At 42.6% G+C, this 18,414-nt stretch overlaps 1 protein-coding gene across 1 annotated transcript; it reads right to left on the bottom strand.

Moving 5' to 3' along the window:
- Positions 1 to 1,476: 1,476 nt before the first annotated feature.
- EIF2S2 (eukaryotic translation initiation factor 2 subunit beta) lies at positions 1,477 to 12,507 on the bottom strand. Its single transcript, XM_030502763.1, has 9 exons — positions 12,361 to 12,507; positions 7,898 to 8,078; positions 6,868 to 6,971; positions 5,785 to 5,920; positions 5,355 to 5,455; positions 4,812 to 4,960; positions 3,840 to 3,896; positions 2,731 to 2,816; positions 1,477 to 1,956 (listed from the first exon to the last, which is right to left on the bottom strand). Exons 1-9 carry the CDS (start codon positions 12,373 to 12,375, stop codon positions 1,781 to 1,783), a joined length of 1,005 nt encoding a protein of 334 aa, XP_030358623.1. The 5' UTR covers positions 12,376 to 12,507; the 3' UTR covers positions 1,477 to 1,780.
- Positions 12,508 to 18,414: the final 5,907 nt, after the last annotated feature.

The raw sequence follows: 18,414 nt of genomic DNA on the forward strand, positions 1-18,414 counted from the left end.
GTGAGCCAGGAGAGCTCACAGGTCACGGGGTTGAACATTTATTCATTTATTAACTTCACCTTTTTGATCCATATATACTGAAATCAAACTTTTTATTTAATGCACTAAAATAGAGCATGGCCATACTTTTTAAGGTATGTTAAAGGTATCTGACCCAGGAAAAAGCAAGCACTTATAAACAGAAAGCATCATTGTCCTCAGCTACTTTCAGTGTGTCCCAACAAGAAGTCACCAAAATGAAAAGGCAACTAGCACTTCTCCAAAAGGTTTTACTTCCAACAGGAGAATGCCTATTTGCTAGAGAAAAAACAAGAATACAACAATAATGTTACAAGAGGCACTGATCCTGGCTTTATTCACTTAAAGATACATCCAACATTAGTTATAGCTCACTTGAAATTCAAAATGCTTTTAAGAAACCAACCATAAATCCTTGATTTTTGCCTTACAGTGCTGTCAGGTTTTCAAATAGCAAGTAGGTGACTTCCCAGCAAGACTGTGTTCTGTATTAACATACATACAAAGATTAAAACTTGGTAGAAACCCTTCAGTTTCTGATATTGGATAAAATGCATTCAGCATGATGACCGTTTTCTCTGGGGAGGCTACTCTGCTTACCTGCAGGGATGGGTGCCTGGGGTCCTGAGCTACTACACCATATCCTTGGCAATTTGAATGAAAACTGTCCCACTCAGGGTACTCAAGAGGGACTTTCCTCCCCAGTTTCATCTTTGTACTTGGCAGCTGTAACAGAATCTCTACAGCACTAGGAAAAAAACTAGTTAGGACAGCACTGGCCATGTCCCCTAGAAGTACTGATACTGGCTGCAAGCAAAGAGAAGTGCACGTTAGGAGCAAGAAGCATAATGTGTTAGTTTAGAACTCAAACTACTTGGCAGTATCTTCTGTAAACTCAAGATTTATGTAAGACAGTGTGTTGCAGCCATCATAAAATGATGTTACTGACATTTAAGTTTTTTTGCTGCATTTAGTTAGATTCTTTTTAAAGTGAAGAGTGCAGGACTTAAGAAATAGAAACATTTCTTCTCTAGTAGAAATTGCAAAATCGGGTACTATGACACTACGAAAGCTTACAGTACAGTTCATCAATTCTATGTTAAAATTCAGCATCAATATGGTGTCCGAACTATCTCAGAGCTACATTCTGCCTGATTAAGCAGTTATCAACAAGTCCTGATGTCACTTTTTGTGCAAAATGCATTCCCTATAAATGTGGCTATAAAAGCATGAGCAGTTCTCTCATGTTGGTGTATCACCCCTCTGATTTTCTGTGTCTGGTTTCTCTGTTTGATGATAGCCTAAACTAAAAATAAGCTTGTTGTGTAAAAGCAAAATAACCTTTATTTTAAACTTTATTCTGGGTCTTGGACATAGTTCAGTGACATGATCTGCAGAACACCACGCCAACCATTCCCATGAGCTGTTTAAAAGAGGAAACTGAAGGAAAAACCCAAATCATAGACACTCACTGTTATAGTATCTTTAATTTATCTTGTGTTTTACAGAACTCCGAATGGATTAAAAAGCACCTCCTTTCCCATCACATTCCTTACAGTTGGTAAAATATATTCAATGAGCAAATGTATGTGAACAGCTTGAGGATCTGCATCTTGCAAGGATTTCACAGATCAATCAAAAGCCAAATTTCTTGTAGTTTTTACAATCTTGTTTTAACACAATGGTAAATCCATTCCGATTGTAAACCTGTCCAGTCATATCTCCCCAGAACACTTTGCAAAATCCAGTGTTGATTAGCAAACTAGTTAGCTTTGGCACGGAGCTGTGCTCTCTTGCCTGTGACAGCCTGGAAACCAGTTTTGATGCTGGCGACGGAGCAGCGAGAGTGGCAGGTCTCACACTGCAAGAAATATAATCTGGTGTCCTTCTGTAGGATTGTGTCTGGTGACCGACACGTATGACAGGTGACATACTCCTCTGCAGAAAAGGAATTAAGTGGAAGTTAAAAGATCATGCATTATCAGCAGACAAGTCACCACTTCTTCAGCCTTCAGTTTAACAGTTGTCTTGAAATGCTGTTCAAGCGCATTGCCTAACTTACAAGTGGCTTACTGTGAAAACCACAGAGGCTGAGGCAAACTAAAAACTCCCTTTAGTTCCCAGGTTACTAAAGGCTAGGTTTCAGATGGAACATTATGAACTGACACTGGTGCTTTAAAAACAACAATCACTAGTTAAGACTTCCCACTGGTGTTCTGTAACTTCCTCTGCTGAAACAGCAACTCTGGAACAGAGAGAGCACTAAACAAGTACATTTTGTTACATACAATCTGTACTACTTTGACCAGCAGTCTGTGAAAGGCACAATGTATTTGTTAATTAGTATGTACAACAGACTAAAATCAAATTAAACAAATAAGACAAAATTAACATTAAAATTAACAATTTCTGTTTTCCATAGTCCTCAAAGCCAAGAAATGAAAATCAGAAGCAAACCAACCATTCCCAAATGCTTTTACTGTTTTTTTTCCTTGGTAGGTTTTAGTGCTGGGACAGAGTATGACCTATGTGCTTATGATAACCAGGGTAGAACCACCTGTGCTTGCATTATTCCATTATAAAGCTGCAGCAAAGTTGTAGCTTCTTAGCACAGAACCTCCATAGCATTCACACACTCGTGGGCCATACATGGGCCACTGGTCATCAAAAAGGCTCAGAGAAATCAGTAGTGGATAAGGGAGTTCTACTTACTGATATATCTTCTCAAGACATTTTCTATCTGTTTTTGCTGGAATCTTCCTTTGATTACAAGTTGGTTGTTACCATCTATTGAGCCACTAATTTGAAAGAAAAATCAATTACTTGATTTGCAGAAGATGTCAAGCATTAATCAAGTCATGAAGCAAGTTTAAAACAACACAAAGCAAGATAATGATCCATTCTTCAAGGTAAAAATAAGCCAGAATTACTTTGGTGGAAAAATGCAACATTCTGAAGGCACTTAAAAGCCTACAGGAAGTTTTGCCCAAGCATAACTCTCACTGCAGTAAAAGAAAACGCCAGCAGCGATCAGCCTCATAGCTAAGCTACCAAATCAGAAGAGCTTTACAGAACTGGGAATTAATACCTGCTTATCTCATAGAAGTGACCAAGACGACTCCCAGGTAAGGTTAATATGAATAGTAAGACCCTCTTCTAGCCATTTGGATGTAGTAAGTGCAATGTTTTTTCACATTATGGTTTCTAAGTTTTTAAATCATCTGGAGCTGAAGGGACTCCAAAGCCCAATCAAATGGGCATTTGTTATACACACATTGCAATTAGACTCCTTGATTCTCTGTGTCTACATATAACAACATTGTAGTCTACAACAGAGCAATGACTATACAACCAGAAAGCACACCACGACAGCATGAGATCTTCAATAAACTTTTATGCTAAGACAGGTGGATTTAACTGCAGCATTAGACAGAATAACTAGTAACAGGCCCACAAGACCCACCGTTAGGAAGTCAGGCATTCCCTCTTCCCTAGCTACCCATCTTCTGCCTGAGGTTGAAACGAGCCACAGAGCCATCCTCAACAACTGTGACAAACAGCTCTGCTATCACAGCATCTTTGAGAAAGGTCCCAAAGAGGGAATTCAAAGCCTTATCCAGACTGTTCCTTGGGACTTAACAGTTTGCCTCTGTACCTCTTCCCTAAGACGGTATCTCTTCAATCACCCAGCAGAGCATCTAAGTGCAGGGAAGAAAAGCCTGACGTTCAAGCACATATAGAGACCTAAACCCAAGACAATGTCAATCATGGTGCCCTTGCTTCCAACATGCACAAGCACATACACAGCCCAGTAGCCTTACCTTGTACCCAATTCTGCCAACAAAAATGCCAGGAGATGTTTTGGCTGACGATGTAATCTAAAAATAAAGTAGGACTATGTTTAACCTTTCCCCTCCAGAGAAATTTGGTATTTATACAGGACTGGCAGGCTAAAATGATCTTAAATTATCAAATTTAAAAGCGGGCAGTGCCAGAGGGCCTGCACCAAAGAGCATAGGCAGACAATGACTGAGAAAGCTGAACAGTCCACAAAAAAAAACCCCAAAAAGCAAACTCACAATTACAGTAACTATTGAAAGTAAGTTTTCTATTTGAGATTTTTCCATTTTTATTCTCCAGTCCCCCCTGCCATTCCCTGAAACAAGTACTACTAGCTACCATTAAAAATTCACTTTAGTGTCCTACCCAGATCCTCAGTATGATCTATTTCATCAGGACTGTTTTCTAGCACACTTACAAAACAAAACCAGTATGCATTCTCATAAGTGCCCACAAAGAATAGAACTGCCTTCAAAAGAAATAATTAAGACATAGAAAGCACCGCAGAAAACCGGGGGGGGGGGGGGGGGGGGGCAGAATACTGATCTCCATAGCATTTACCAAGAGAAAAGTATTTGGAGCCAGCTCAAATCAAAGAATTTTCCCCACCCTCTTGCCCAAGACTTGCAAATAAGTATCCCTGGTGATCCAGCTACACTTTATAGAAGAGGCAGTGAACTCACGAAAGGTTTAGTTTCAGTCCATGAGGCCCATGTAGCAAGTCTACCATTTTCATAATTTAAGTATAAAATAAGAAATTATCTCAATAAACCATTTTCATAAATAGCTTCTCACAGAGAAATGCAGAGGCAATAAGCAGTACGATTGAAATTACTGTGAGCTTACACCTGGTTTGCCATTCTTTGACCAGAAGACATGCACTCAACACAACAGCCAACAGCATGGAAAAGTGCATTTATCTGCTACTCCTGGGAGTAAAAGGGGAAACTTACAATTTGCAGATATCTGTAAAGTTGACAAAAGATGTTTTCTTGGTCCCTACTCTTACAACCTGCGGAGGCTTCATGACAAATTTCCGCTTTTCTCCAGCTACCATATCCGGGTTTTTTTCCCGCATGATGTTAAATACTCTATTGAGCAGCTGCCAAAAGAGGGATTCACATCAAGATGAGTATCTTGTAGTTCTCAAATCAAGTACATCACTTCTAAGAAAACCCACCTGAAACAGTGTTCACAATGAGTATTAGACTGTCTTTGCCCATTAGCATTTCCCCACGTGCTTTCTAACGCATGCTTCAAAACGTACTGATAAATGCAAACCATAAAAGCTGTTTTCCCAAGTGCTTATTCCATATCTACAAGTACCTCAGCCTATTTGCAGACGTGTTTTAACTATCACTAATATTGCCCTATACAAAAGTTAATTGTGATATGAGCTTCTGACTACAAGTCCTTTAAGTTAGGAATAGGACATATGAGCATAAGGCTCTACTCTACTGCTGCACATCAATGTGGAAGAGACTTTTGAACAGTACCTCATCGTATGTGTAGTCTCTTTCTGAGCCTGCCCATGCAGGTCCTGACTGAAGGCTAAAAGAAATTCCATCATCTTTTTTGCTATCTTCATCCTCAAAAGCTGTAAAAGAAAGTTGTTTGGGATTCATTAAGAAGAAAAGAAAGAAGAAAAGAAACATTATTTAACCTCCCGCTAACACCATTTCTAAAGGTACATCGAAGATTCCACTACAATGTGGACACAAGTCTTCTCCGTCTGCCTCCAAGGGACACCAGCAGTTATGGAAAATTTATACAGTGCTTTTATAGATAATTTTTCTGATAAATGTAGTGGGTATAGGTAACAAAACAAATTTGGAAACAAAAAAGGCACTTGAACAGACCTTATCCACCTACAACATGGACTGTAGTTCACTTTCAACATCTTGTTGAGGTGGATTACACTTTTACCTTCATCCTTCTCCATTATCTCATCTTCATCTGGAAACTTCACATTCTTCTTCTTCTTCTTTTTATTGCCCAGCATGATATCAAGGTCATCTTCAGGTTCTACTGCCTCTGGCACATCTCCTTCAATTTTCAAGTCCTGCAAAGAAACAGTACCACTATAGTTCACGGTATTAAACAAAAATCTCCATTGTACAGCACTAGAAAAAATGCTAGCAGCACACTATATTAGATGAGTACTAGTAATATCCACCACAATCCCGACACTACTGCACTACTGCCATGAAGCAGGGCTAGATTTTTATCTTCTGGTCTAACTTTTGGCAGGCCAACAAGGTCATGCTATACTTACCTAGAGGCATCAGCCATTTTAGGGCATAAGAGAACAAAACACCCTACATGCCAGGCAGTAAGGTAAGGCACAGCTGTGCTACTACCTGCAGCTATTTCAACTTGTTACCACAATATAGAGAACCTAGAGCAAGTACTTTGTCTGTCTGGAGCAGATCAGAGGGACATTTTCTTCCCCAAAAGGCAGACTCTAAAGAGGTTTACATATAACAGTTCTCTGTCCTCGTGCTCTCTGGGCTTGCCAATTACTCTGACACGTGGTACAAAAACACAACCTGGAATAAAACTTTGGGAAGAGTACAAGTATCTCACACACCTCCTGGAACACAGAACAGTTGCTAATAATTTCTAAAGAAAATACCAGAGTAAAAACAGATTTCTTAGCAGATATATACCCTTTATTTAAACAGCTGGCCTTTAGAGGACTATTCTGCACATGGCTTCTAAAACCCATTTACTTCTCTCACCTGAAAAACAACTAACCTTGATGCTAGTCAACACTTACTACAGATGGCAGAATTATTTGCTCATTGTGCAGATCAGTTAGGTTTTTTCACTCCCTGCAGAAGCAACATGTTCAGCAGAACCTACTACACAGAGAAAACTAAGTTTCATCATTAACTGCACTAAGACACAATGACAGACTCAGAACAGATCCTGCACTGCCAATCCTGAAAAAATGAAAGCAAGAAAGTTTTCAGCCATAGAAGAGATGGCCTAGTTATGTAAACAAACCTTTACACCTTCTTCTGCTTCATCTATATCGAATATCTTTTTTGTTTTTTTCTTCTTTTTCTTTTGATTGAAGAAGTTTAAATCGTCCAGGTCATCTGTTGCATCTAAAAAACCCAAAGGATTGCCAAAAGAAGTGTAACTGAAGGAACAGTTCAGGCATTAAGGTTTCTAATTTACATCCAAATGTTCAAAACATTACAGTAAGACATAAGCAATGGTCTGCAGCCCTTACAGATATCCTTCAGGTTTTAAAGAGGTCATTCCCCTCTACCCCCAAATACCTCAATTTTACAGTTTCTGCATCTGCTAATTGTATTTTCTTATTTTTTTTGTAAAGTGCTTAATCTTTCTTTCTTGCTGTACAAGAGAAACCGGTCACTTGACATTATAGTACAGAAACTTGAAAGAAAAGGAAACTGTAGGAAGAAAGTACAGTTTCTTTGATCTACTGTTGGAGCCAATTTTACCAACAAACTGGATTTAAGTTAACAGCAATTCCTGAATCAGGTCATCTTGAAATGACATTGGCCTCAATTTAAAAAGCAAGGTTATATCCACAATCACAAGCTTATTTTCTCAAAGATTCCAAAGAACACTAGCTATTCACAGTTGTCTAATAACCAGAAACCCTTTTAACCATATTTCTGTCATCTACACTACTGCTCAACTGTTCAAATGAAAAACCACTGTAATTGTGGAATTACTGCAACTACTGCATGTGGAAGATTTAAAGCTTCATGGTAACTATTTTAGGGATTCTCTTTTCACTGCCTCACTCAAAAAAGTGTTTTGAGTCAGGACAGTGGAATTTTCATAAGGCACTGGTAGTTTGCTGGATGCCTGTGAGCATGATTTCAGTCAGGAAAGAAATACACCCTCCAAATAGGCAGCAGGGTATTTATTACTCAAGCCTCTAAAAACTACAACCCCAGCATTATACACTGTGATGCCAAATGCTTGAATTGGGGCTCGTCGTGTCAAAATACAGAAGCACTACTTTCGAGACTTTATCTATGTGGATTCACTTTACCTTTCTTCCTGCTGTCTTCTTCGTCTGCTTCAACATCTTTGTCTTCTGTTGGGTCTGGTTCAACTTCTTTTGTTTCTGACTGCTGAGTCTCTTCTGCTTGTGTATCCCCTCCTTCCTCATCCAACATAAAGGGCTTCTTCTTTTTCTTCTTCTTCTTGCTCATAGTGGGATCAAAAATCATCTGTAAAAGTCAAGAGTTCCTTAGCTACATAATAACCACCTACCATTTAATATTTACAACACCTTTAAGTTTCCCTCAACATTCCTTCAGTTACCCAAACTGTTCCTTGGCTTCAGTCCCCACTAGGGATTTTTCTAGAGCTGTAACAACATAATACAAATTCACTGACTCAAACCAGTGATTAGAGACTTCTTTAAGAATATCATCTACTTACTAGTTCAGCTGAAAACATATTAAAATCTTTGACAGGCTAGTTACCAACTACTCCTACATTTTGGTACCACTATGGACTCAAGTTTTAAAGTAAGACTATGCAAAGCAATCACTGAACCACTCAGCATTAGGAAAAACTTTAAGCACATCTATACCTCTAGAGCCCAAAAAACCTAGAAGGGGCTGGTGATACAGCAAGACCTGTATTGGCTCTCAGTGCTATGAAGTAGCAAAGGTCTCATCCTTTTCCCCCCAGGTGGGAAACTGAATCTCAGAGATCAAGTGATTAAAAGCTGTTAATGTGTTCTGTAGACAGCAAAGCAGCTTCACTCAACTAGTCTATGAAAAAGACACTAACCCCAAGACTCACTTTTAACCTATTCATCACCTGCAGACCTGAGATATTTAACACGAGCTCTTCAGTTTTCCAACACAGGAACGTTTCTTTCTTTTTTCACAAGATGCAAGTTTGACATCATAGCCATTGGTCAGCTTTGTTACATACCTCTGGCCATATTTTCACACCACAGTATATTTATATTTATATACATTAATATTTAATACATTAAACCATTTTAGACACTTTAATGAGACTCTTTCTCCAGTTTTTCTTATCAAGTAACTGAAGAGTGTTCTCAGAGATAGTTAAAATTCAGCACCACAAATACCCTCACTCCTGAAAATACCACCACTTCAGAGAAGCAGTTCTCCAACTTCTTGGTTTGTTGCACCCTGCCAGTTTGGCAGTTTCCCTCCCTACACAAAGCAATCTTGTCCTCACACTTGTCATTCTCCTACATATGGTATTCTTGTGATATTCTTCCAATTTGGGGGGACTTACATGTTTCATAAAGGCTCTATTCAAGGCAGTAAACTGCACCTATGGGTGTATGAAGCACAGCATCATGGGACACTGAAGCCTGAGGCTTTCAAACTGCTGAGTGAGTTTTTAGTGGGACACACTGTGCTAGAATGATTTTCAAAACAGTTCTGCCAGAGGGTTCCCTCTACTGCTCAGACAGACTCACGTATGAATCATGCTCTTGTAATGCACATCAATCAAAGAATATGCACAACCGGTTACACTGTCTGCTGCCTTCCTCTTGTAACCTCCACAGTCCGCTGAAACAGAAGGAAAGCTGCCTGCACCAGCAGGAGTCCACAGCCTTGGGAACAAGCACATGACCACCACTTTCAAGATTATGACTCATTTCAAAGAAGCTTTGCAAAACTATGAAGTTTCATGTTTGCTTAGCCATGTGAGAACACGTAAGATTACACTCAGATCTTAATTTCTAAGAAGGAATCAGCCCACCAGCCCCAAATCACTCTTCTCTGTGAAGAGAAAAACATCTTTCATTCTGAACCACCATAAAGCATCTTGTGTCTACGAGAGACAGACTGTGTCTTCAGTAGTACCACACTAACCTGAAGCTAACACACAAGGACAACTTCTGGATGCAGGAGATAGTTTTGACGTTGAAAAAACAATGTAGCTGGCCTTGAAAAGTGCACTGCTCTGAAGGTCCACTCCACCCAGTCAGGTCATGACAAGCTTCTGCAAGCCTAAGACCTAGCCATAACATGCTAACTGCTCTCACGAAACTAATTTAAGAGTTCCACAACCTGAGAAGGAGGTCTGTGTTCATCAAGGCCTTCAACGAAAACAAAGCAGGGGTCTTGGCTCACACACACTTTAATAAATCACGATATAAACTAACCAGCCTGATAACCAGGCTAGTCTGTGGTTTGCCTTTCTGACACAGACATTGCAGAAGTTTCTTTGTTCCTTATGTCTATGCGGTATGTTTGATTAGTCGAAGCATTATGATACCATTTAAGCACTAAAAAACTGTAGAAAGTTGCAGGCCCTCTATTGAAAGGCCTGTAGCTCCCAACCCAAACACACCAAACCTATGCTTTTCCTGGTTAGACACAGTTATAAATTTCTTTCCTGTTTCTGCTCTCAAAGCCAAATTCCCATATGGGGTCTTCTGTAGACCACACAGTTCCTTCTCATATCTATATATGGCTACTCCTTATTTCAAATGCCTACACAGTCAAAATCCCAACTTAAATCCCATTTCATCAGTCTAAACAAACATGCATGTCTACAGGCTCGTCTACAAAGCAGACAGCACCTCTGCACTGATCAAGTTAGTTCAGGTACCCTTACACTACGCTGAGTTGATGTCTACGATGGAGTGCAAAGTTATTAAGACTAATTAAGACCCAAACCCTCTGGCTGCTCAAAACAGCAGCATTATCCAATATTATTTCCTGAAGCTTCATAAAACTACAGGGCCAGAACTTTTCGATATCTAGTAGATAGCACCTGTATTGCCTCTGCTGTGCCACATTTGAAGAGTAGAGGTTTCTACCAGGGAGTTTATACACACCTCTGAAAATTTTGAGCTACGGTCCAATGCAACAAAACAAGGTTTTGAAACATCTATACCAGTTTAAGGTGCAAGTTTGTCTTCATGTGTCTTCACCCTCCTCAACTTCATAGAACTGCTGACTTTAAAGTTTCACCAACTTACCGTCAGCAACAAACTATTTGGTTCCTAAGAATCAGAGATACAGAAGTCCCAGAAGGCCTATGCGCTTACTCTGTCTCATACTTTAGCCAGAACTACGAGCAACAGCTCAACTATGATATCTACTACCAATTTTACTCTGTCAGTCTGCTACATAAGCAATCCAGAAATGTAACTTTACTACAGCATTCAAGGCCAGGTTGGACGGGGCTTGGAGCAACCTGCTCTAGTGGAAGGTGTCCCTGCCTGTGGCAGAGGGTTGGAACTGGATGAGCTTTAAGGTCCCTTCCAACCATAACCTTTCTATGATTCTATACTAGGTATTCCTGATGATACCTCGATGTCAGAACGAGTGCATTATGCAAGAAAAATTATTTTACTGACACTTAAACTAAATCCAAACCAGAAACTCCAGATGAACTTCTTCATGGACCTACGATCACCTGAGACAGAAAGCATCTGACGCAAGGATTCCTGGGTCTTAATTTCTGGAACCAGAGTACAACCTAGGAATTAGAACTGCAGTCCCAAGGACACAATTAGGCATAAAAATACAGCACATTCATTCTAGATGCTAAAGCAGCTGAGTAAGTCAGTCCCAGCTACCATTAAAGTAATTATTACACTAGTTCTCCTTTATTATGTAGGACAAACTACAACTTGCCTGTGTCCAAGGCTAGAACTCAGAAGGAAACAAGCCACACAGGTATTTTAAACAACACCAGAAAGAAGATACAAGACCAACAACAGCCATCTCAGTGCAGTTTCCCACATGCTATAGAGTCAACCAGCCAGGGTGCTTATAACCTCATACACGTAAAGCTTTCCCTTTCCCCCTGAGAGCAACAGAAATGAGGTTAGTAAAGGTGCCAACATCTACAACACTTGAAAGATTTCTCAGAGACAGATGTATTTACTTCCTTGGAAGTGTGCCTCAGCAAACACCATCGGATGCGGAAAGCCTTAAGTTATCGTTTGTTAAAAAGTAGGTGTTTAGCTCTCGGGGTTAAAACACAAGATACGGAAACTCCAAACAGTGGCAAGTAAGCTGACTAAACGCCATGTATCGCCAGAAGAGCGCGAAACACGCTGGAGAAGAGGCAGCGGGGGAACCTGCCTTCCTCCGCGGCCCTCGCCCCGCAGATACGGCCTCCAGCAGAACTCGGGGACCTGCCGGCGGGTTCTGGGCCTCGGCACGAACCGCGGGGCCAGGCCACACCCGCGGCCAGGCGGGGTCCGCAGCGCGCTGAGGCCGGGAGGGCCCGGGGAAGGCGCCAGCCCCGCACCCGGCCGGGCCTCAGCTCCCCCTGCTCGGGGCCGGCAGCGGCCGGAGCCTCCCGGTGGGGCTGCGGGACCCGCGCACCGCCGCTCTCCCGAGCTCCGGGGCGCGGGCTCTGCACACGGGCGGAGGCCGCGCTCGCTGCCGGGCGCAGGCCTCAGGCCCGGTCGCCCACATGGCGGCGGCCCCGGCCGCGGCGCAGGCCTGGAGCCCGGTTCCCCCGACGGCGGTGGTGGCTGCCGGGTCTCACCTCGTCGCCCGACATGGCTGCGGCCTGGCGCTGAGCGAGGCGCGGGGAACAGGCGGAGCGGAGCAGCGGGCACCCGGAGATCAACCGCTACCCGACCGCCGCGCTCGCCTATTGCATCAGCGCTCCCCTCCCCCGCCGCCCGCGCCTGCGCGCCCGCCGCGGCGCCTCGCGGGAGTTGTCGTTCCCGGGCTGCGCCTGCGCCGCGGCGGGGACCTGTGCGGCCCGGTTCGGCTCCCCGCGGCCGGGGCGGGCGGGTCCGTGCGCACCTCCGGCCGGCCCGTTCCCCGGCGGCAAGGCCCGCGGGTGGTGGCCGCCGCTGACCGTGGGTGCTGGTGTGAGGGGGGAGCAGCGGCGGCAGGACCCTCACGAAGTAGCGTGCCCTGAAGGAGCCCTTGTTGCTCCCAAAGCGCCTCTTCCCGCGGTTTATACTGGGCCCACGAAGAGCATGTTCCCCAGTTTTGTTGCACGCAAAAGCATGAAGGGAATAGGAGGAATGAGAAAATGACCTGGCGGAGGCACCGGGGAGAACTGGGTGGTGGCTGCGATCAGAGTAGGGGAGAAATGCAATGCTGCTGTTTCCATCATTAAAAAAGCAGACCTACCTTGCTCCCTCAGAATCGCAGGCTCCTTGGTGGAAGAAAGGACTTGAGGAGAGTGCCTGGTGCAACCTGCTTGCTCAGGCAGCTAACCAGAACAGGATGCTCAGGACCTTGTCCTGCTGGGTTTTGGGTAACTCCAAGGGTGAGGACACCACAAAGTTCCACCACCTTCATGGTAAAAATGGGTTTTCTGTAAGGAGAATTTCCCGTACTTCAACCTTGCCTGCTGCCCTTTGTCCTGTCACCCAGAACAGTCTGTCTCTGTCTAGTTTATTCCCTTCTGCACATTGATAAGATCGCCCTAGAGCCTTCTCTTTTATAGGTTTAACAGTCCAAGCTCTCAGCTTCTCCTCATGCGTCAGATGCTCCAATCCCTTAGTCCTTCCTCCTCATTCCATTTCCATAGTGCTAGCTAATACAAGAACGTGGCACTAACACGCCACAGAATGACTTACCACAAAGTGTGTGTTAAAATTCCGCCTCCCAACCAACTCTTTGAAATCAAAAGGTCATCCATTTCATGCAAGACTTAGCGTTAAAGCAGAAACATCCACGCAGACATTGTTACAGGCTGTTCTAAGTTTTAATATTCCCAGAACATTTGCATTCTTGAAGTCCTGTAACTTCCTATTGTGTGGTGTAAACATGTACTATTCTTTTTCTTAGTGGGAGATTTTGCACACTATATAATTTAACTGTTTTTAATCACCTACAAGAAAAGACTGCCCATCTTGTCTATCCTTGGTCTTCCCTTCACCCCCCTTTCTTGCTTGCCTCAGTTGAAAATGAGTGTGTACAGCACACTCTGTAAACAAAGCCATCAGTTTAGAGACGTAGCACCAGCACAGGATCAGTTTTAGTGTTTCCCGGTATGACTACAATGCTTTTCTCTTAAACCTCTGAAACACAACTTCAAAAGATTACCTTTCTTGCTTGCTTCAATACCACCACATTCCCGTGGGTATTTGCAGCATTTGTGTCCTTGTGACTGGTGTTATGTCACAGAGATACCATGGATTGTCAGGTACTGCAGGCAGCTGTTATTTAATGCTATTGATAAGTTGAGCAGACACATTTGGTGTTGCTGTGACACTGAAGATGGTCTCCCACCAAATTCTTCCTTCTTTTGCTGCGAATGTTTGCTTCGACATCCCTGTCATATGAGACTGTTCACGCTGAAAGACTTCATTAGCATGAAGCCAGAGCTCATGGATTGCCAATGACCATGCCTGCACTGACCTACCCACGGCCTGATACCTGCCTCACTTCCCAGAGCTCACTCAGACCAGCCTCCTGTCCTGGGACAGGGTAACCGTATTTTTAGATCACCCCAATTACATTTGCCTAAGGTGGTCTTAAAACCCACCATGGACAGAGATTCTCTCTTCAGCCTGTTCAAGTGCTTGGCAAAAAAATGTCTTCATCTTCCTTGCTGTGGTTTAATCCAGTGCCTGTTGTAATGTCTGCTGAGGACACAGAAGTTCACTGTTCTGTGTGTGACAACCCATGGACCTTTGGAATATCTCTGTGCCCCTTCCTGTCTTGCCCCCACTGTCTTCTTTTTCAGAAGATGCAAATCCAGCCCCTCCAACCTTTTTCACAAGATCATATTTTTTTGTTCTCTTCTCATTTGCATTGCTGTCTTCTGCACCTCACTGATTTACGTACTTAAGTGCAGTGCCCAATACTGGGCATAGTACGTTCATTGGATACCTTGGTGGTACCAAATAGAGCAGCATAATTCCCTCAATATCTCATCCATAACGTATCTGTTAATACATTCTAGAATAAGCTTCACCATTTTCTTTGCCAGTAATACTTGGGGGCCAAGTACTGGTGACAAATACCCTGAGATACCTAGTGATCACAGACCCCAAGATTTCCTCCTTTTGGGCTCCCTAATGAATAAGACATAACATATAATGTTGTGCACATACATAATACACAATATTTGGAAAATGCCAGAGGAAGAGCTGGTGGGAGCTGCTGGAAGTGCTATGCTGGAGTTACGATCTGATCTTTAGATAGAAACCAAAACGCTATCTTTGAATCTCCTGGTGCAGACACTGCAACATCAAAGGCATGCCTGGGAATCATGTTTTATTGATTTTAACCCCTCCTCTGCTCATATTCAAGATGCAAAACTTCACTGTTCTATTTTCTTCTTTGCTCTCCTTGTGAATTAAATAAGTTCGAGAAACTTAAGAGTGCTGTTGCATTAGTTGTTACCAATTACAACATTTGGCCAAGAACAGCTGGAACTAGTGTCTTTGATCTGATACTTGGGTAAAAAGTCCTGTGTGAGTTTTGGTTAGGAAGGCACAGTCTGGGTTAAAGGATTTGCAGAAACACACGGAGTCATGACATATTAAGAAAGAGGGATATGATGCAGTAGAATTTTAACTTTACTAACTAAAATTCAGATACTTAAAGCTCATAAATTGGGTACACTGGAAGTGGTATGCAGTTCTCCAAGTTGGAGTCTGAAAGTGATGAGCAATCACAGCCTGGCATGAATAAACTGCAGCTAACACCCTGAACTGGGGGATGGCACGATGAAAATCCCAGTCATGGAAATATGCTTGCGGTGGCTGTGGGGTCGTCTTCCCTCTGAGTATTGCCCAGCCCTCCAGAAAAAGACCTTGTGAGTTTGCTTCTCTGCATTCTGAGCCCTGCTGTAGAGCTCCCTGTGGTGCTGAAGACATACTTTCACACTGTGTCAGAAACCAAAAACATCAGACATCTATTTTAAGTGGCTGTTACACACATAAACTATGATTCTAGCATTAGCATCACACATAGCTGTTTCAATGTGAGATATGTTTGTGTGATTTCCTGGGGAGCAAAAGGAAGAATGTCATTCTGGCTGCTGTTAGGTTGTGGCCAAACATCTCTTTTTGTACAGAGTGGAGTTCACTCTTCCATGGTGTTGGTGTAAGTCTGGGCACAATTTAAGGCTTATGTGAGCATTGGGTTTTAAAGCAGATTTTGCTTTACATTTTGTGTAAGGCAGTTTTTACTAAGTCTATGCATAGCAGTGAATTCTGCTCTCAGTAAGTAATTTCATTTTAAAATGTCTAGTCTAAAGGTTGTTTGGAATAAGTGGAATAAGCTGGGCTTAAACTCACTGACACAGGTTTTAACCATTGCCCTTTGCTTGAGATAACTGTAAGATAGAATTGTAGCCCTATGTTCACCCCAAAAAAGTGAAAGAGCAAGAAGGATCAATGGAAATCTGGAGCAAAAACGCCTGTGCTTTTAGGGAAGCCTGGAGAATGGATGATGTAGGTTTGGAGAAGTAGCTGTATGGAAAAAGACAGCTTTCTAGTAAAGCAGCCCGGACAAACAGGACCCCTGTGAGAAGGCATCAGACAGAGGAAGCTTGCAGGACTTGATCACAGCCTGGGGGTGAGGACAGAGAAGGATCTGCATCACAGCCAAAAGCCGGACTGGTAGGGATGGAAGTGACAAGAGTTCTGGCTATGCAGAGAAGGAATAGCCAACAGGGGAAAAGGAGAATTTCAGCCCCTCCCTGTGGCTTTGCACTAAATGTCTTTTTGAAAAGCCAAATTCGCATTTTACTCAGGCCGTTCATACAGTGGTGAAAACGCTTCCCAAAGGGATCCAGCTCTTGGTCAACATGCCTATTTTTGAGGCTTCTGCCAGTCCACAGTCTAGCATCATTCAGGCTGAGTGCAAGTTTTCTTCTGTCTTTCACCATGCTTTTATCTACCCAGTATGTGAAATCCTCAGCCACTTCAAAACCTGCAAATCCATCCTTAATCCTCTTTGTCACAATACTTAGGAAAACATAGCAGTGCTCAGGCTCTGCTGGTGTGCTAGATTCACTGTTATTTTCTTCCCCATCCCCCTACTCGCTCTTGTGTTTTTCTTAATTTCTGTTATTAAATAATAAAATAGATTCAACATTTGCTTTCTTTTGAGGCAAAGTGTTCAACAGTGTTTGGAGAGAAAAAATTTAAAGTCACTTCCAGAGGACTGTTAGATTGTTTATGAGGAAGTGGAATGTGCCATAATTAGCCATCCTAAAATCCATTTTCCACTCCAAAAATGATCCTGTGTTGTTGCAAACTGGAGTAAAGAGTAGAATCACTCTCAAACAACCTAAAACGGTTAAGGGAATGTTACATTGGGCTGCAGTTGTATGGAAATGCACACAAAGGCAGAGGTTTGAACCCCTTGGCAAAATTTTAAGCAGTGGCTTTAAGTTAGATCATAATTTTTGGGCTGCTTGAGAAAACCAGACACAAGCAGCATAGAAAAGGTTGAAAGTTATAGTCCAAAGCTGAATTTCATGGTAACTGGTAGTCTTAGCAAAACAATAAGCCAAAGGCTGAGGTCTTAAAAGGGAAAACTGTACTTACAGTCAATTAATGCAATTCAGTTACTGGAATGTACCATATCTGCTCTCTGGAATCCAGGAGACAGTCAAGCCATAGTCCTCCTGCCAGTCAATCCTTGCCTTGCTTTTCCCTCTCAAAACCTTTTAGTCCCTATTTTCTTCTGGTTTCTTTACACAAAGCATTTCTGTCCAAATGCTTTCTCAGGTCTGGAGAACTCCACATTTTCTCATGACCAGAGATTATTTTCTAAACCCTGCCACTATACAGTTATATAAAAAATTCTCTTTTCCTGAAAGCCACACTCCCATAGCCAATGGATTTATTTACTCCATGTGGAGCAATCACGTCACCATTGTCTTCTAAGTAATGCCATGTGGCGTTTCTCCCAACTATAGTCCTAAAGAGACTTGGTCCTGAAGACTGTAGTCCTTAAGGGCTTATCAAAAGTGGTTTACTGCAGAAAAAGTATTGTTCCTAACTAGGGTGTAACCCTGGCACTCAGGACCTCAGTGATATGTCTCTTCAAGCTCCTGACAGGTTGTTTGCTACTTCTCTGTGGTGGTGTTCCTTGGCGTGATGGCTATTGGCTGTCTCTGCAGGGAGGAGTAATAGCGATTGAGGTGATCATCACTCCCACTTGGACCATTTTCTTCCTGGACTGAGTTATTCTCTGAACCTTTTCCAATATCCAACCCAAGATTACCTGTGAGTCAGGAAACATCAGATTGTTTTCTTTCCTCCACTTCATGTCCCAAGGGATGGGAAATGCCTTCCAATATTGAATGCCAAATGTCCAAAGGGCATCATCCCTCTCGCTGCACTGTTCAGGGAGTCTGCTCAGCTCTTTTGTGTTGTCAGCTGAGAGAAGTCAAACATTACAATGATTTCCAGGCAGAGATGGAGATTATATGGCTAATTATAGATTAAATAATAGTTTGCATCAACATTTATCATGAGACAGCAAGGTTGGTTGGCCTGAAGTGATGCGACCATGTAGCTGGATCCAAGCTACATCTCTTGTCTCGCAAAAAGATATCTCCTATGGAGCTGCCCAAAGCACCGTCATCCATCTGTCAGTCTGTCCCCACCGC

This window comes from Strigops habroptila, chromosome 13 (assembly GCF_004027225.2).
Source record: "Strigops habroptila isolate Jane chromosome 13, bStrHab1.2.pri, whole genome shotgun sequence".
Taxonomy (NCBI): Eukaryota; Metazoa; Chordata; class Aves; order Psittaciformes; family Psittacidae; genus Strigops; species Strigops habroptila.